The 19862-nt window shown below is 45.9% G+C and overlaps 1 protein-coding gene across 5 annotated transcripts in view; it reads left to right on the top strand.

The window, feature by feature from the left end:
- The first annotated feature begins 121 nt into the window (after positions 1-121).
- The window catches only part of zbtb7a (zinc finger and BTB domain containing 7a), a 21655-nt gene continuing 1914 nt past the window's right edge, over positions 122-19862 (top strand). Inside the window, exons 1-3 of one of the 5 annotated variants that reach the window (XM_019896877.1) lie at positions 122-296; positions 13750-14304; positions 17262-18142. In XM_019896877.1, the coding sequence (XP_019752436.1) occupies positions 207-296; positions 13750-14304; positions 17262-18142 (1526 nt within the window). In that variant the 5' untranslated portion in view covers positions 122-206. Of the gene's footprint in view, positions 297-2343; positions 2570-3445; positions 3601-4015; positions 4522-13391; positions 13498-13749; positions 14305-17261; positions 18143-19862 lie in introns of those variants that run through there. The other 4 variants (XM_019896879.1, XM_019896880.1, XM_019896881.1 and 1 more) reach the window with 4 other exon arrangements.

The raw sequence follows: 19862 nt of genomic DNA, 5'->3' as shown, positions 1-19862 counted from the left end.
CAACAGTCGAGAATCTATCAGCATTTTAGCATGAGTTGCTCTTTCATTATGGTGATGTCACAACCGCTAATCGTCAGACCCGCCTCGAACAGGCAACATTCTGTCACAAATATGACACTACGATGGCTACATTGAGTTTCTTGGTGTCTTTCAGTCGATAATTTAAATTGTGTTGACTTGTATTATGTGCACTATATCCACTAACAATGGAGGCTAAAAATATTGCAATATTTTCCCCTTCTTACAGTCATACTCCAGAGATTCCTAAATGCGTCATCTTGTGGGACAAAAGAAAGGTAAGAATTCTTATGAAACCTCTTTTTGACTTTTGACACGATGTATTTTCATGATCAGCAGGGTATACTGGGTTGACTGGTATTATGTGCCTAAAAAAAGAAAGCAAAATTTGAAGTGAATGTTGTGCTGTTTCATTTGGTTGAAAAATATCATGAATTGGATTATCCCTAAAGTATGGAGTATTAGAACCACAGTGAAAATAAAAGTAATAATTACACTGTATGATTAAATTCGAAATCTTATGAGGATAAGGTAATACATTTTTAGATCAAATTTGTTTGAAAGAAGTCATGATTGTTTTTTAATTCGTCATATTAAGTTGAATATTTTTTGAAAGGTTATTTTACATTTAAGTCATAGCTTTATTTCAAAGTTTACAAAGTTTAACATTTTCTTGTATGGGGGGGGGGGTCTGGCTTTCATTAAAGGAAGTGCGTTTTGTTGGGTTTGGGTTGTTGCTTTGTTTTGAATTTGGAACAAGACAACCAGTGCCACGGAAGACACTGTGTTCAACTTTGGAGGTTCCACTGTACACTTACTGGCCACAATATTAGGTACCCCTCCACAGTCCAATCAAGCCCATTAGAAGGGCTGCATAATGATGAGTTGACATTGACAATGAATATGTGAAAGATTCCTTCATCAACCATGCTGCGAGAATTTAGTGGTTCGGGAATCAGGAGAAATTATTGGCCCAGTTACACCTAACTGGTAAAATAAATACATCATAAGTACAATTTATATATTTGTTCATCTGTTTCTGCCAGCAACATGTACTGACAAGTTGAACAATTAAATGCTTTTTGCTAGATAACAGAAGGAACAATTAACCTGTTGCCATTTTTATGACAGAATACAGCGTTGCTTCGATCCTTGTCACAAACTGAAAATCTACCAGTAACTGAAACTCCCTTAAAAGGTTTATAATTTCCTCAAGAGACCACAATATAGTGGAATAGCACCACTTGTCTAAATGCACCCCCCCCCCCAGTTTGGGCATTCAGCTCCTTGTTTGAGAACAGCAAGTTATGCAAAATGCATTGAAACATAGAACAATTACATGTACATTTAAAAGTATAGAGAGGGTCAAATTAAATTCACCTGTAAAAATTACAGTTAATCTCAGGTTCATCCTAATGTTTCTCCCAAAATCCGTGTATCCCTAACTTTCTGAAAGTCCCGTATGGGCCTCGCTTCATTAAACGTTGGGGAGCAGGCAGAAAGCACTTCCAAGTCCAAGAAAGAGGAGCAAACATGTTTCTTCCAACTCCCTTTTGTTTCTGCAGAAGATCAGCGCCCTCTAGGTATAGGTTGTGCAATTGCCTTCTCATAACACTATGGTGGACCATTGAACACGTGGTGTTAAGTATGTGTTCGATGTGTTTGCTTAAACGGGCATTCGAGCGAGGGTGTGAGAAAGCTCCCTCTTTGCCGCACAATGGCTGGCTTGCACTCAGGGTGGTGTGCCTGTGTAGGTGGCTGGCAGGGAAGTGGCGCAACATCAAGTGCGTTGCGCATTTGGACACAGGGAACATACTCCTACACACAAATGTCTTCTCTGACAGCTCACCTGTTGGAGCTTGGCAGGTATTATGAGCAGCGAGCGGGGGACAAGCCTGGGAATGCGAAGGGGCTCGCTGGCAGCCCCCGCTATTATGTACTGGAATCTGCCAAGGCTTGCTTTTGGGGTGGGACGCCATGACCTCAGGCAGTGGGATGAGTGGGTGCGACTTCTTGCAAGAGAGGAGGAAAGGAATAGTGGTTAAGAAAGGGAGGACAACCTTATTTAACCTCAAACCACACGTGATCGCAGCCGACGGCTCCATACGGCAATGTGATAGCACAGCTCAGGGAGACACGGGTTAATCATTTGTCTCATTGACTTTATGACTTTAGCAAGTGTCCACTTCGAAGACGCGGGGAGAAATTTCCACTTGACTTTTCTGCTCAGCGGCGGGAGGGAGGGAGGGAGCGAGGGACGAGGTTGGGGGGGCTGTGCGGGGCGAGGAGATGGAGGCTGTTTCTTTAAGAGCGAGGGCGAGTGAGGAGGAGAGAGAGAAAGGGAGGGACCTCTTTGCCCTCCAGAAACCAGGAAGGGAATTGAGTTGATCTGCTGCTGCTTGGTTAGCGCGTACAGGGGCTTGAAGCCTGCACAATAGTGACAGAGGCTGGGAGAAGGGAGAGAGAGCCACAGAGAGCGAGAGCGCTCCGGAGTGGAGGAGAGCGGAGGGCTGCACTAACCCCACAACAAGCAGAACCACGGCCATCGCAGGTGAGCTAAAAGGCAGCCTGCCATCCCCTCGCTGGCTGCCCTGGGCCTGTCAAGCAGGGGGAGGGGGGGTGGGGGAGCAGGGCCAGCGGAGGAGAGTGGGAGGAATGAGGGAGGAGGAGGTAGTGGATGGAGGGGGGGGTTGGCTGGTCTGCGAGGTGGGTCGCCTGTCAAGGTTCCTCTTTTTGACAGTACTTCCCTCTGACTGCTGGAGAATCTTAAAAGTTTATCGTTAGGACTTTTCACGCAGGTGGACATACTTACGGGAGGGGGGGCGGAGAGAGAGCAGGAACTGCCATGAATTAATAGTCAGAGGCAACTTTTGTGACAGTGCGATGCACAGCATGCTCCGTTGTTGTTATTTAGGTCAGCAGGAGTTTGAGGTGTGTGTGAAATGTCATGCCATCGTGAGCGCATGTCAGAATCCGTCACTCGCGTTTGTGAATTTTATTTGAATAATTATTGAATTATCATAATTTTTTTTTTTTTTTTTTGTCATGCCTCATCTGTACTTTAATACCTGGCAGCCCGCTAGCAACACACTCTAGTGTATAATTCAGTCCCGGAGTGCTTACGATAAAACAGACTGGGAGAGAGTGGGGGCGGGCGAGGGCCGAGGGAGCTGGGGCTCGTAGTCCTGTGCCAGGGCTCCAAAACAGGTCAAGTGGGCTGCCAGAACTCCGTATCCCAGAGTGCATTGCCCGTGGCAATCCAGGAAAAAGAGCAACCGCCAACCTATCCCGGCGAGGAGGTGTGGCGTGTGAGCGGCTATCGGGCCAATGAGTGGAGCCAATGCAGATCCCAGTTGTGGACTGAAAATAGAGGGGGGTGGGGTAGTGATGGTTGCTGGAGGGGAAAGGGAGGAGGTGGGGGGGTCTGTTTGTGTGGGATCAGGCAAGGGCTTGCCTATATGACGAGGGCCACTTGCAAGTTTCCTGTCTGGTAAAGCTCGAGCCCTGCCCAGAGACGCAGGCAGCTGAGCTGGCCCACAGGCAGACAGGGGAGCCAGAGCTGGGGAAACTTACCTCTATTTGGTAAGCACACCGAAAACACACACACACACACACAGACACACATTGTCTTGAGAAGTGAGTCAGGCAGGAGGGATGGAACCCACATCATGTTGCCAGTGAAGGAGTTCAGAGTTCTTGACCCACTTCCACATGAAATAGAGGAAGACAAATGGGTCAATGTGCTGCACTGCTCGGCTGCTTTTCTTCTCATGCAGCTTGTATTTCTTTGAAGACACGTTCTTATGGTGTTCTCGAATAGTAGTCGTGGGGAACAGTCAAGGAAGTTGCAAATGATGCATCTGTTACTTGTAATTAGTTCCTGGATTTGTTTGAGACTCCCCAAACCATCTAAACAAAGCTCGTTAATTGTTGAAATTTTCGTTTTTTGTGGGGGGGGGGGGGGGGAGAGGGGCTTCACTCTTACATTATAGCATCTTGCTCCAAGTTCACCTGCCTCACTTGGGATTTGAAACACCATGCCTCACATGTGAATGAGGCGCACATTTGTTTGGCTGGATGTACTCGTTGGACCCGTTTTTTTTTTTTTTTTTTTTTGAATGTGGACACAAAGAGGGTACTTGAAGACGCCCAACTGTTTGGAAGCAGTGTGGTATGCTTCTCAGAAGGAAGCGGCAAGGACATTTATTTTTTTTTCCTTTATCACCCAGTGCTCAATGTCAGGGCATACAATAGATACCGCCGTGATGATTGTCCTGATTCTACTCTTTTATGCTACTTCTCAAGGTGCCGCTTTGGACCACACGGGCATAGTTGGCTCAAGCAAATCCCACCAAGAGGTTAAACTAGGACGCCATATGTGTTGGTGTGCATAAGTGTGCATGCATGCATGTGTGCCTGTGTTACCAACAATAGATTCCAAGGGAATTGCAGGGGACTTCAGTGGCTGTGGGCTGGTCCAAGACACCACCCATCAATTTGGCGGTGAGGCTGAATACAGTTTGATATTCCTGTATGTTTGTGCCGCTACCACTATAGCCCGAAACGAGCAGCTTCCGACTGACTGAGGAGACAGGTTTTCCTGATGCCGCCGTGGCAGTTTGAAAGCTTGACTTTTTTTTCCCCTTTTTGCATAGTACCCTATGTATTTTTTTAATGTAAAATGTGAATGCTGTAGGATGGATTTCCACTGATTTTTTTCTTTCTTCTCCAAACTTAATGCCAAGCCCCTTTTCCTATTCCTTTTGCCACATGTAAATTAATGAAGTTAGACAGCGGTCAGCGCAGTGCATTGCAGAATGCTCCAATTTAGACTTTTTCCAACAAGGATGAATGGAAAAAGAAATAATCCATTGTGGCCATTATCAATCATTTTATTTGCTGTACAGGCATTGTTTAAAGTAACAGTAACAGCCGTAAAAGATTAATAGAAGGTGACACTTCAGAGCAAGAGCAAAAGATACGGCTGCCTTTACCTTTCACGCGGAACCCAACATAGGCGGGATCTTAGCTCAACTATGGAAGGCAATCCGCAATTGGATAATTAGATGCGCGACGTCAGCATCTGATGTGACAATTACTTTCAACACAACAGGGTAGGAGAAGTGAGTATCGAGTGGCAAACCTTTAGCGTTACACCAGGTTACGGCAGACATTGGGCTTCCGATGGCGGCGACATAACCCAAATTGCTTCCCTCAGTCGGAATGAGCTGTAATGTATCACGAACCTACACAATCGGTCATAATTACAGTAAATATTTGTCTGACAAAAACTTGAGCTGTAAAACACTCAATTGAAAAACAGTCAGTCTGACGTGCCTTCCTGTATCGCGTGACCACATATTCTTTTGAGGCGCACTGTTCGTAACCTCAAAAATTGTATGCTGGGACTGTCAAACCAAGGACCCACTGTTATAGTTACAATATGCAATTTTAAAAGGCATAAAATTACTAGGTCGTCTTGGTCTCCCCCATTCTCTGTCTGCATTTTATATAAAATAACGGCCTGAAAAAAGGCGGTTCGGTAGTGTGAAACGGGCAACCTGTAAAAAAGCTTGTTAACCTTGAGAGTGTAATAAATGGCATGTCACAGTTGCAGATCTTTTATTCGTTTCCATTGACCTCAACTCGCACAAGTGTGAACAAAAAACATCCACTGTGTAACCGTAAGGAACCCTTTGATCGCAGTTCGGCAGCGAGAATTGGCAGCCACGTGCAACCTTGAAGACATTTTAGTTTAACCGTTGAAATTTTCGTCGAATTTCAAATAATGCAGCCTAATTTTTCCATTTTGAGGCAACTCTGCAAATGCACATGATGTATTGTGTGCGTGTGTGTGTGTCTTTGTTTTTTTTTTTAAGCTTCATACCAAGCTGAGTCATTTCTTTCCTGCTGCGTGTAAATTCATGCTAAGTCATAATCGAATAGCTTTAGCAGCCCCTTCCCTCTCTGCAGTCTCACGTCTTCCCTTGTGTTTGGTTCGCCCTCCCTGGTCAGCTGCTCGGTATAGCACGTCTTCTAGCCACACAGACCCCTCTCTGTTGTTTTCCTGTTGTTGTGTTCGTGTCTAGGGGCAGTAAAGGGGCTTCTTCTGTTCTCTTCTGGGACATTTATTATGAAGAGGGCAATGCAACCTGATCAAATTAGGGTGAGCGAGAGAAGCTTGGGATGTTTTTCAGGCCGGGGGTGAAAAAGTCTTCTTAGTTTTTTTTTTAATGTTCATTGCGTGATGCAAAAACATGCATTCATTAAAGGCTCTCGTCACATACCCACTGCCTATTTGGATACAGTATTGCTAAAATAACTGGCTCAGAGACCACAGCCGCCTTTTAATTAAGCAGAGCGGCGTCGGCGGAGTGGTCAAGACGGCGACATGTGACCAATGTGACACTGTTGATGTTGATTTAGGAGAGGAGATGGGTGGGTTGCGTTCGAGGTTGGCACGTCACAAGAGGACGGGCGGGGCTCTCAGCCGCTGCGTGTCCTCAGCGGAAGAGCAGGAGGAGAGAGGGAAGTGAGGTGATGCGTTGCCGCTCAGATGGAGCAACCGTACAGCCAAAGAGGGAGGCTCAGACAGTGGGGACAGAGGGATTGAGCAAGCAGAGAGCTGGTCATCTGATTACACAGCGGCTTCTATTACATGTCTGTTATAGGCTCGCAGGAAAAAGTTCTTCCCGCTCGGTCTGCGTGCGGCCTTGCTGGCCCGCCAATGTTCTGCTGGGCACTTGCGTCCCTTTTGAAGTCATGAGTTAAGATTTGGTCACACTGCCCAGCTTGTAGCACGGTTGGCGTGAAGGAAGCGAGTGTCGTCTCCATACCCAGCCAACGTAGAAAGCATTCTACGCTTCTATGACGAAGTTGTCATTTTTAATACGCCATATTCAATGTAACGGTATCATGGAACCTCTTAAGTTGAACACAATCCGTTCATTGATGCCGGTTGACTTTCAAGTTTTAATTTCAAAATGGAAGAGCCAAAATCTGGTGCTTGAAGCAACCAACTCTGATGGTCAGGAGGGATGAGACAGAATATTTTCCCATATGGTATGAATTAATTGTCTGATTCAAACTGTCGTTTCACCTTTTTGGAAAAAAAATAGGTATGTTCTAAAAAAACATCTAAATTTCCATGCAAGTGTAAAATGAAGTTCTAAACTCCCCTAGAGTCAAGACAATAGATTACACAAGTCTTACCTTTAAGATCAATGTTAATGCAGTTCACATCACAAATCTCTTTTTTAATTAAATATTCTTAATTGTCATGCTAGTGGAAATAGAAGTTAGCGATGTAACCTTTATAACACCATTAAAACAGTTAAAAACTTGAGGGTTGGCCTTTATGACAAAACTAGTCTGAACATGAGCTGTTTTGCAAATGGGCCTCTTGGAGATTAAAGAAAAAATTGTTCTCGTCACAAACGTAAACTAAAGGAGTTAACCATTTAATATCGTGGATACTTTCACTTTAGAGTCTTAGTGCTCTGAATGCTTACTTCATTTCTTTGTAAAGTCTCCACACCCTCTTCAGAGGCGTGGAGACTTTGAAGTTAATCACTGTGTAATAAAACCCCACATTAAAGTCAAACTGACTGACAGTCGCGTAATGGGCAAGGAAAAGGAAGGTGTTTGCAGAGAAATGCTGTCACCTAATGACGATTTATAGATACGACTGGAATTCATTGATACTGACTTGTCTTGCCTATACTGGCCCAAGCAGTCAAATCGTTTCTTATTTCTGATGAGCCATTTCTGGTTTGAGGGTTATCGAACGTCTTTATCGCTGCTACCATTTTGTGGTGGCATCACAAAAAAAAAAAAAAAGTGGAGTCAGTCTTTGAGATGCTCATCATGAGTCTTGCGTGACATAATCTATGATGACGGTTTGAAGTCCAAGTTTCGTTTCACTTTTGAGGCGTGTTTCACCAGTGCTTACATAGTCTTAACACTATGCTGGGTTTGCATAAGGGCAAAATAGCTTAATAACCCCCCCCCCCCACCCCCCGTGCCTGCTTACTCAAATGAATCTTTGCCCCACCTGTGGGCGTTGAGCTTTCCTCTAATTGAAGCAGGTTTTACCAGCCGAACGAACAAGATCCAAGTTTATCATTGACATCTGAGCCGGATTCCAAGGCCTCCGTACTCTTTGCAGTTATGAGTGGTTGTGAGTTTAATAAGCGGGCCTCACCCACCACCACTTCACTCGCATTGTGTGTTCATCAGCACTTCCTGCTTGGGCTTGCGAGCGAACGCCTCAAGACTCAGAGCGACTTTCGCAACGTCAGTTTTATCAGGCGGCCACCCTTTTCCTGCTCGTCTCCCAGTAAGACCAATCATAATTCCTTCCACGAGTCTCCTGCCATCCGCCAGTCACTTGGTTGCTGTGACACTTTTTCAAAACTCTGCTTTTCTTGAAACTGCCGCCTCCTCTCCTCACAGTATTTTGTGCTATTCCCTTGTTGCGTCGAACCAGGTGATTCCCTTGCGCTGGCTGTTACCGCTAAGTGTTTCGCTATCAGTTCAATTGGGGCAGAAAGGAGGCGTTTGACTTGACGTCTATTACCCAGTGTTTGTACTTGATGCCTGTTAAGACCCCGGTCGACAATGCACGAGAGAATGAACATTGATCTATTACAGTAATTTACTGGGAAGAAAACTCACTTTGGTGCCCAATTATTCACTTATGTTTGCGCTCTGAAGCCTCACGTGTCCCCCAAATCTCAGAGCTGTAACAGCAGATGTGACATTTTATCAGCCTGTGCCTTTCACGCAGAACCAATATATTTATACGGTACGTCAGCACTAACATCCGGTGTGATAAAAGTAGAAAATGGTGTCAATTGTGTCTTTTACAGAGCTCTGGCAAAATTGCTTTTTGAAAGAGCAATCGTGCGCACAGACACAGCATCATGCAATCAGGTAATCGGATGACATCACCACGGGAGCGTCAGGTGTTGGACTTCACACAGTTTACACTAGTGTTGTCACAATACCGAACGTTTTGACTTTGATAGCTTTTAACATGAATAAATGACCTCAATTCTGTACTGAAATAAAAAATTTGCACATCAGTAAAAACAATGCAATAATAGCTTATTTGTATTTATTAATTCAAACAATTATTATAAAGATGCTAATTAGAGTACTTTTGATCAAATAAAAAATACATTTTGAACATGAGAACAATTTAAGATAATTTGATAACATTTTAAACGCAACTAATAGTTTTGGATAAGTCTTAGGGGACCCGAAAAGTGTTGTTTTATTTCCTATCCTCACCGATGTTGTGGCCAAAAGAGACGAGATCCCGGATACAAGCGGGTGAAATTAGTTTCCTCTCCAGGGTGTCCGGGCTCTCCCTTAGAGATAAGGTGTGAAGCTCGGTCATCCGGGAGAGTTGATCTGCTAATCCTTCACGTTGAGAGCAGCCAAATGAGGTGGCTCGGGCATCTGATTAGGATGCCTCCCGGACTCCTCTCTGGTCAGGTGTTCCGGGTATTTCCCACCCACAAACGGCCCCGGGGATGAGCCAGGACTCGGCGAAGGGACTAGGTCTCCCAGGCTGGCCTGGGAACATCTTGGGATCCCATTGGACGAAGTGGCTGGAGAGAAGAAAGTCTCTGCCTCTCTGTTGAAGCTGCTGCCCCCGTGACCCAGCCCCTCGGATAATGCTAGATAATGGACGGATGGATGAATTCACAGTTTGATACTGCTACCGGGACTTGGTGCAACACTAGTTTACACACAGGCATTGTCCCACTTGTCACAGCTCTGATATTACCTTCGAAGGAAGACATTTCCCAAGCTGATTTCTTCTCCTCCATTCCACGCCAGTGCAGTTACGACACATCAGCAATCGGAGTAAATAATATGAAAAATTCAGTTTTTATATTGGTCGTATGAAAGGGCCTGCAGTTATTCAAAAATGTGATTATTTATAGCGCCTTTCACAAAACCCAGGCCACTTTACACAGCAAACAGACACAACAGAAGAGAGAACACTAATCATCAAAAAGCTGTGTGAAAAAAATTAGTTTCACAGTGATTCTTAGAAAAATCACAAAAGCACATTTCATCGTTGTTTTGAATGATATGGTGCCTCATGTCCACTGAAACCTTGGGAACATTTTTTTTTCCCCAAAATGTACTGGCTGTCTATTTCAAACACATCGAAAGATTCTCAGGCTAAACATTTTGCCTCTTTGTTTGTAGGGATGAATGGTATTTGTTGGACAAAGACAGACTCTTTAATTCACAGGGTTGGATATCTGTGTTTCATATCAGGTCAAATACGCAGAAATATATCGCCATGTGACTGATGCCTGTTGGATACTAAACACACAAGTAACTGTCGCTAATGAGACTATTGTCGTTTCATGCCCGAAGTGTGACCAGGTACTGCAGAGCTACGGCATGTGCAAAGAGATTCTGTGACATGACAGGGATGAAACAAAGGGGTTGGAACTCAGCTTGTTTCAAGTGGCGGTTTGACTCGCAAAGCAGGGCACAAGTTCTCACGGGCTGAACGAAAGAATGCGTCCTTCCCTGGAAGCAGAGCTGCAAGGATACGGACGGACGCCATCCCGCTTTGGCCTCCGTGACCTGAAAACATGAATTAGTGATAGGCAATGTTCAACCCACAAGGAGGTGCTGGGATCAGGTTGGTTGCGGTGTGTTTCTTAGTCCACCTTAGGTCATGTGGGGACAGGTGGCTGCGGCATGCAGAGGAATCCCTCTCTGCTTCTTTGCCTCTTACTTCAAGTGTGTGCGTGCATGCGTGCGCGCGTGTTTTAGCTATTCTCAGCTCAGCGTCTTTACCCCCGCAAAGCCGCAACTCGGGGTCAGCTCCTGGATGTGCCGAGGATAACGTGTACACAAGCTTGCAGCCATAGCCCGGTCGAGTGCAGGTGCTTGAAGTCAGGCCTGGGTGGGCTCACGGAGATCACTTTCCACCTTCAGAGGACGTGACCGCAGGCCATGTGGTCTCTCTCTCTCTCTCTCTCTCTCTCTCGCTCTCTCTCTCTCTCTCTCTCTCTCTCTCTCTCTCTCTCTCTCTCTCTCTCGTTCAGCCTTGCACCCTGAGCCATCATCTCCCTCTTTTTTAGTTTTTGTCCTCTGTTTCCTCATGGTCGTCCTCTGCATATTCAGATGAGGCCTCCTGTAATACAATTTGCTCTTTTCCTGTCAGACAGTCTGTTTTTATTTATTTATTTTGAAGTCACAGTGTTGTGAGACTCCCATGGGGGGGGAGTGCTGGTTATCGTGGTATTTCCACACGCATCATAGGACCTGTTTTTTAACTGAGCACACCATCACCGTCACTACGCATGATGTCCTGCAAGACCCCTGGGTACCTCACGAGGGCTCAGTTCAGCTGGTAGCAAAGGATTAACTCGTGTTTTGCTTTGGCTTTTTGTGGCCTTTTTGCCATAGTTGAAGAATTACACCACAAATTGGGTGTAGCGGGAAAACCTCAGCATGACCATATGCGTTGTCGCTTGTCATCATAGTCAAAAGTAAAAAGAACAAACCTGGACGGCGTAGTACATGGGGATGAGTGGCTAGCATGGAATGTATACCTCATAGTTCTGAGGTTGGGGGTTTGAATCTGAGCTCAGGCCTTTCTTGTGCAGAATTTGTCTGGTCTCCCTTTGCTAGTGTGGGTTTTCTGCGGGAACTCTGACTTCCCACAATCCAAAAATATCCTTGTTTGGTTCACTGAAGATTCTAAATTGTCTTTAGTGCAATTGTGAGTGTGAATAGTTGTTGTCTATCCTGTATGTTGCCCGGCGATTGACAGGCAACCAGTATAGGGTGTTAAACCGCCTCTTTGCAAAAAATCAACTGGGATTGAGTTTGCCCTGACACCTTGCGCTGTATTTTCATTTTAATACTTCATTGCATTGCTTTTGTAATGAGCATGCCACTGTTTTAAGTCTCAGGACATGCTCTTTGCTCCTGACCCCTGACTCTAACTGAGCATAAAAGGCTGATTTTGAAGGTGTGGAGATCGATCGGTGTCGTTGGGAGAAGAGTGCAAAGATAGGAGGGGTGCGTGAGAGGTAAGTGCAGGTGAACAGGTGTGAGGGAGGAGAGGCAGCCAGGTTAGGCAGGTTTGGTGGTGGTGGGGGTGGGGGTGCTGCAGCATGCAAGGGTACATAGAAGCTAATCTGCTGTACAGTCATTAGAACGCTTGCTCATATAGAGAGTCTAACCACCCCCCCCGTCTCACCCCCTGCTGCCTCTCCCTGGCAGATGGAGAGAGGAGGGTGGGCGGTGGATGTACGATACGCGTTTGTGCCAGTGTGTGTACGTGCATGTGTGCATTATTGATGTCTCTGTGATGGCACAACATTTGTGTGTGCGCATGTGAGCGCGTTGATACAGGAATCGAGGGTGGCTTGTTCTGCCGAAACCCCCCTCCCACTGCCCAGGCTTCAGTCGATCATTTTAATCTCCCCCCCCACACGTGAGCAAGGGGACAGCCTTTCCTGAAACTTGGCACACAGTGCAGGGTGGGGTAACCAGCTCAGACCGGATTGACAACCTCCCTTTTAATACTGTGGCCTCGCAGCTTGTTGCGTGTCCTCTTCCTCTTCCTCGTGGAGTTTTTCCACAGGGTCCGCCGTGGCAGCCCCTCCGCCCCTCTCACTACTTCTCTCTACCTTTTATTGGTGTGTTGTTTTTTTTCCACCCCAACTTCCTTCACCTCCCTCATTCTCTTTCGTGGCTCCAGGCAGACAGCCCAGCTCCCAGCATGCATTTGGATCCCCCGCTAACGTCTGCCTATCCGTCCTTCACGACCTCCTGCACGAGCGTGCACGCACACATGCACACATGGGTATAGATGTTTACAAGGAGACACTTTCATCGCCACCTGCATGCATACAGGAAGTACAGTCTGCAATATAAGTTCGATTAAAGCCCAATTCTTCACTGAATGTGATCAAATGTACTCATGTAATAACCATTCTCATAGGCCGAAATATTTGCCTTTTCTACTATATCCTATAATTGTAGAAAAGTTATATTATGCCATTAGCATGTGATCAAGCATGATGGTGGTTGGAGCTCCTGGATTTCGTTTGACTTTTGAGGCTCAAATTGGTGATTGAAATGGACTTTAGTGGGTTTTGGCTTACGAGTGACACAACAGCAAGTGTTTTCCACTCAGAATTTGTGTATTTTGTTGTCACATAGTTGCATTTTGTTGTCACATAGTTTTGCTGTTGGTTTTGAAGTAAATGCGTAAATGGGATGGAGGGAGGGGCCTTTTGTACTGTATGACAAGGTTATGATGCCACAAGTAGTCTTTGATCAACTTTTTTTTGGGGGGGAGGGAGGGTTAAGATTTATCAAAACACACTTTGATATTGCTCCATTCGTTCAACCAGAAATACACATCAAGACATGCTTCTGTTGACGGTGCCTTTCATATATGACAGAAGTGGACAGGGCTTCGAGGTTAGTTCTGACTGATGCCATAGCTTTCTGGCTTTATTTGGCGGTTTATTTGGTTAGTTGGTAATACAAGGCAGCTGCCAAATCATCAGCTTTGATGCCATAAATGTACGACGAGTGAAGCCAATTCTTCTAATTTGTTTTATTTGCGTGATACTAAGAATGTTAACGGGCATGTTTGTTTTGATCCCTTTTGTTTTGAAGTTTCTTGTATCGATATTAATGTGCCTGTTTTCTGTCTTTCTCCCCCCTCAGACAGGAAGACAGACGGACGGCAGGACGGATACACGGGTGGGGGCTGTGCTAGGCGGCTCGGCGGCAGGCTGGTGGAAGATGTCGTCCGGAGCCGGCGGGAGGGGAGGAAGGCGGCTCAGGGGGACGGTGGGCGGCGGAGGTCGAGGAGTTGCCGGAGAGGCCGAAGAAGGCCCCGTGGGGATCCCCTTCCCCGAGCACAGCGCCGACATCCTGGGTAGCCTCAACAAGCAGCGGCAGAGCGGACTGCTCTGCGACGTTCTGCTGATCACCCAGGATCGGGAGTTTCCAGCGCACCGCTCCGTCCTGGCGTCCTGCAGCTCCTACTTCCACAAGCTGTTCACGTCGGGAGCGGCTGCCGACCAACGCAACGTCTACAACATCGATTTTGTGGCGGCGGAGCCGCTCGGAGCACTGCTGGACTTTGCCTACACGGCCACACTGACCGTCAGCCACAGCAGCGTGGCTGACATTCTCGCAGCCGCACGCCTCCTGGAAATCCCACCCGTTCAGGACGTCTGTACACACTTACTGGACACCAAAGTGCTCTCCCCGCCGGTACGTTGTCATTCTACCTCTACACGTTTACATTACAGAATAACTTCTTCTTCTTCTTCTTCTCCTTTCGGCACATCCCTATTCAGGGGTCGCCACAGCGAGTCAGTAATTTCCATCCGCCCCTGTAAACCGTCCTACCAACTCGCATGGTCGTCTTGGCAAAAGTTTTACGCCGGATGCCATTCCTGACGCAACCCTCCCCATTTCTCCGGGCTTGGGACCGGCACTGGGGAACAGTGCACCCCCAGGGGAGGGCACTGCCCCCCAGCGGCTGGGTTACATTACAGAATAACATTAGACTCAAAAGATATTATTTGTACTTTCGTTAGGGAACGCTTCAAAGACTATAGTATCACTTAATATGAGTGTTCAGTTTGGTAAGACTTGGCGACTGAAAGCCTCGTCTAAAATGAATTTAATTTTTAAATATAAAATTGGAATATTTTGGACTTAACTTGGCAAGTTTCCGTCTTTGGAGGCAGTGTTCTCCATGAGTCCAAGACTCCCTCCGTCCTGCGTTAAAAGCAATTATCGATTTCAATTTCTGTTCACTACAGATGAAAAATCTTGTCTTCCAAATCCGATACACCAACAAAAGACCTTATTCCTCTTTTCTTGTCTACAGGTTCCAAGCAATTGTATGTTGTGTATTAACCACAAATATATTCAACTACCTATCATTTAATTTTAATCCAAGATCAACCACCCATGCTGGTGTTCTCGTGGATCATCAGAAAATATTGAATCCTTGGATGAAAAAAACAAGACCTTAACTGGCATATTACAATGTTTTAATTGGGAATGTATGATTAAATGTGTATCCAACGATCAACGAGAACTGCCTGCTTCTCCAAACTGTTCCGAAACATTTTTTTTGGGGGGGGGGTACACTATACAGTGTATAGCATACACTGTAGGCCTGGGGGTTATATCGATATCAAAATACAAACATTCATGATACTAATCTCGAAAATTAAGACAAGACATTTCACACTCTAATGCAGTGTATGTAAACCAAATAAAAATGTGTTTATTTTTGTTTTCATCGGGACTAAATGTGTTTATTTTTGTTTTCATCGGGACTTCATCTAATGTATCTCACATTACTAGAGCTGTAATCACCGTAACAGTTCTGAATCTTCAAATCTAAACTTTTATTTCAGTTTCCCCCCCCCCATCTCTTTCAAAAATCAGAATGTCCGTCATTGCGTTAAAAGAAAAGCGTTTTAGTCTGATCAAAGTCTCTTTTTAAATAAGTCCAGTACATCACTCACCAAAATACGGGGGGGGAGGAATCATGGCTCACTCAGCACAGCCTGAATTGTATGCTAACAGCCCAGGCTGGTGAGTCCGCAATCATTCAGGTTGACTGGACTAATGTCAGACGTCTTTATGTGTGGCTCTGGTAAAATTGATGTCTCGCGCTTTCAGACAACGAACATCTGTAGCGTGACAGATCTGGTAGAGATCTGGTAAACCTGTCTGGAAAGTAGTTGAATTGGAATAAAATAAAAGTTAATAAATAAATATATCACGCGGCATATTTTTTGTGTTACGTCATGCCGCAGAAGCTTGGCGCAAGACGCTATTAAAGTGACCATAGCCAGACCAGTGTTTGTGTATCCTGAGATGTCTATCAATCCTGTTTTATTGATATTGGACTGATGAATATGACATTTTTTTCCCCCCAATATTGGTCCAATATTTATCTGACAGTTATCATGCCTCCCTAGTCCTAATCTTTCAAAAACAGAGAAATATTATGTATAATATATATATCGATCATAAGTGGGATTTTAAATTTCAAATCTCAAAATAAATTCACATTCTAGAGAAAATCATTTCCTGAATGGCTCTCGTGTTCATGCAATCACGTTAGCGAAACCAGCAAAACAGTGATGCGGTTTTAGTCGAGCTTAAGAGCAAGTTGCACGCCATTTATGTACTGTAGTAACTTAGGACAACATGGGACATTGGGAAGTTGGTCTTAAATTCAAATACAAATGGAATTAAAAAATCTTCTATTTTATGTGCATTATGCTGTACAAACACTGCGCGCTATTGCCATGAGCAGTTTTTGAGCTGTATTGGTGAAACATCTTCTGTTTTTTTGTTTTTTTTAACTTGGCAGGGGTAAAATTGAAATCGGTAATCAATTTCAAAGAGGAGTGATAATTTAAAATGCTACTGACAAAAAATATAGGTTGTGTATGGGTGTTTTCAAAAAAAATAATCGTTAACCATGAAGGTGTGTGTTCCTCATGTCTCGCCCCTTCATTAAGTTGTGTAGTCAGCCCCCGTCAAGCTAACATCAAGGCAGTTATCTGCGGCGCTTTCCATGCCAAACGCACACCCACGGCCTTGGGCCTAGTTCAACGCTTACTCATGCTGAGCCAATTGCTTGCTTGTGCGTAGGAACAGCACACTGTTTTTTTTGTATTTTTCAGGCATCATATCACAGCTACACGTCCACATAATCGAGTGTTGCGACATGCAGTTGGCTCCTGTCTTTCGAGGTTACCCCCTAACAATCTCAACAGCGCTTCACTCACAATCATGTAGGCCAAGACCTTCGTGAATTAACTGAGGTCAAGACAGTTTACGACTCTTGCAACGCATAAAAAATAAAACTTCAATACGGACACTTTTGCGAAGATGTTATTAGTGAAAATAGTGGGGGTGGGGGGTAGATGTGATGCATTGTATAGTATTTCAATACATGCATGTATTGCTTTCCAAGGAGTACTGACAGCGTTTTCACAGTGTATTGTGACATGTTTTTGTTTTTGTTGATCATTATTTGTGGAATATGTACGTTTTAAGCTATTAACACACCCAACAATGACTCATCCCCCTGCTCATAGCGGGGGATGACTGTAGACCTTTTGTTTACTGGTCACGTAATTGTCAAACATGCATAGATCTTAAATCTTATCTCCCACCTGATGCTTTTCCAGGCGGGCAGTGAGCAGCGAAACGAAGATGAGGAGAGAAGCAGAGGAGGGAGCGAGCAGGGCAACCAGGTGCTGGCCCGGGAGTTTTTGGAGTTTTTCCAGCGAGGGGCGCACTGGGCCAGCAGCTGCAGCACGCCAGAGCTCAGGGACCTGCCGACGCACCTGCACTTTAACCACGGCAACGGAGGGACCCCCAGCAACGGCGCGCCCGGTGGCCCCGGTGAGTACTACTCCCCCCTGGCCCTGGCTTTGGCCCAGGCCCCCATCCATGAGCCAGAAGAGGACGAAGATGAGGAAGAGGATGACGAGGATGGGGAAGCGGTGCAGGGAAACGGAATAAGCCTCGGGTCATTTTACTGCCCTCCCTCCCAGAACGGGCACTTCTACCTCCCCCCCGAGGCTCGGACAGGGCACGACACGCCGGAGACGGAGGACGCCGCCCTGCAGATGATGGCTCGGGAAAGGGGCTCGGCTAGTGCCCTCTTGCAGCAGATGATGGACTCCATTGAGAGGCAGAAGCAGCGCGGGGCGGCCGGGGAGGATCCGGGCGACGGCGATGACCCGGACATGGAATTTTACTACAATTACTTTAACAGCACTCAGCTTGAGGACACGCCTTCTGCCGCCGTGACGGCGGGCGTTCCGCCGCTGTGGTTGTCACGGAGCAACGCCGGCCACGACAGAGTGGGCGGAGGGGAGAGGGGGGTCGGCGAGAGGGGCGGCGGCGGAGGCGGCGGGGAGAGGAAGATGCGCTCAAAGGCCTTTCAGAAGTGCCCCATATGCTCCAAGGTCATTCAAGGAGCGGGCAAGCTACCCCGCCACATTCGAACACACACGGGGGAGAAACCCTATGAGTGCGCCATCTGCAAAGTGCGCTTTACCAGGTAAGCCCAATTAATGAAGCCACTGCACCATGTCACGTGTTCGAACACTTTTGGACTTGGCAAAGGGCCTCCTCGAGTGGGATGCCTCTGCAGAGTCAAGAGTAGGAGATTTAGGCTTTGCATTAAGGGGCCAACGCGGCGTTTATTTTTGTATTCCTTAGCATCCAGACATATTCCAGCTCCAACATGGTGATAAAAGTGGCTTTTATTGTGATGTTCTCTGAAGCAAAGTCCTGGACTTGTAGCGCCAGGGGTCCTATAAAAGAAGGCTGTGGCTGGCCGGCGTTATCTGGTTGGAGGGCCGCTATAAAGTTCTGATACAGACGGGGGGTTACAGGCCCTAGATTGTGCTCTGTGTGCTTCAATGCAGCCATTTGAACTTTTGATCTCTGCCTGCGTTGATTATTGCCCACAGCAGAGTAGTTTATACACCCCCACTCTCCTCTTGCTCTGTCCCTCCTTTACTTGGCGGATGAAATTGGACTTGTGCCGCGCTCAGATAAATGTGAGCAGAGTTTAGCAAGACACTTTGACTGATTCCCCTGTATTAAGGAGGCCCGTCTTTTCCTTGAAATCCCTCCTGTGATTAATCAATGAGAGCACTCGTGCTTGGAATAGATGCAGTGGGCCTCAAATGCCCACAACTTTTGCTGGCACGAGAGGTAGGGGAGACTAATGTGAACTGAATTGGCCTCCTGGTTAAATTTGACCAGCAGTGGGAAGTGGGTTATTTGTAATCTTAATCCTGTTTGATCAGGGTTAGGAGTGCCTCACACCCGCTAATAAATCACTCTTGTCCTTAAAATAATTCAGCTCTGTCAGTGCTGGTATTTACATGCGTTCGCGCACCCGGCTATCTTATATTTACAGTAAGGTTTGCACAAATGGTTGTCTCCTTGTTTAGTATGAGTGCTAATCCATTTAAATTCCTTATGTTGTCAAATGGGGGAGGGAGGGACAAGAGCCAGATGAAGGTGTCCTGATAGTTTAGTTGAAGCTGGCATGTGACCGCCGAGGCTGGCACAGGAGGTAGTATAGGAGCTGAGCCCGTGTGTAAGGGCATTGTACAATGACGAGCGATAGGTGTGGATTCAAAACGCTCGACACCCTCTTTCCTCTCCATGTTGTGTTGTACGCAATTGTCGCGTTCCTATAACCGTTTCAGACGTCCACCCAGATGCCGGCAAAAATGTTGTCTGGTTGAGGAATGCTGCGTTCAAAGTACACAGAGTTAGTGAAGTTCAACAATTTTGAGGTTCCAAATAGCCTGCAATGAATTAGCGAGTTGCGCTTTAGCATAATCATACGACACAGGAAGACACACTCAAGTTACCCCAGAAACTCCTTCATTTGATGGTTTTACATTTTTTTGCGTGGAAGTGTTTTTCCATAGTAATATTTGCCGTCATGACTTTATTACTGCGCTGGCATATTATATTGTACTCCGCTTTGCTGCGTTCTGTATAAAAGGCAAAGGCAGATAAATGATGCATCCCCTGTTATTGGTATGATGTGCCAATTTTCTCTGTGTGCTTTTTTGTTTTTAGTTGCTACTACAAATAGTGGTTAACCTCATTTCCCGAAGGCGCTTGAGAATGTTAGCTTGAACTGGAGTTTAACCTTGAAAATCTTATTCCCACTCAATTGACTGTCGGTTGCCTTCCTCCCATAAAAAAAAAAAAAAAAAAAAAAAAAAAAAAAAAACACCAACAAGAGGGTG

The sequence above is a fragment of the Hippocampus comes genome, unplaced genomic scaffold (genome assembly GCF_001891065.2).
Source record: "Hippocampus comes isolate QL1 unplaced genomic scaffold, H_comes_QL1_v1.1 scaffold22, whole genome shotgun sequence".
NCBI lineage: Eukaryota > Metazoa > Chordata > Actinopteri > Syngnathiformes > Syngnathidae > Hippocampus > Hippocampus comes.
The sequence above is the reverse complement of the archived record's forward strand: the minus strand, read 5'-3'. Positions and strand labels throughout refer to the sequence as shown.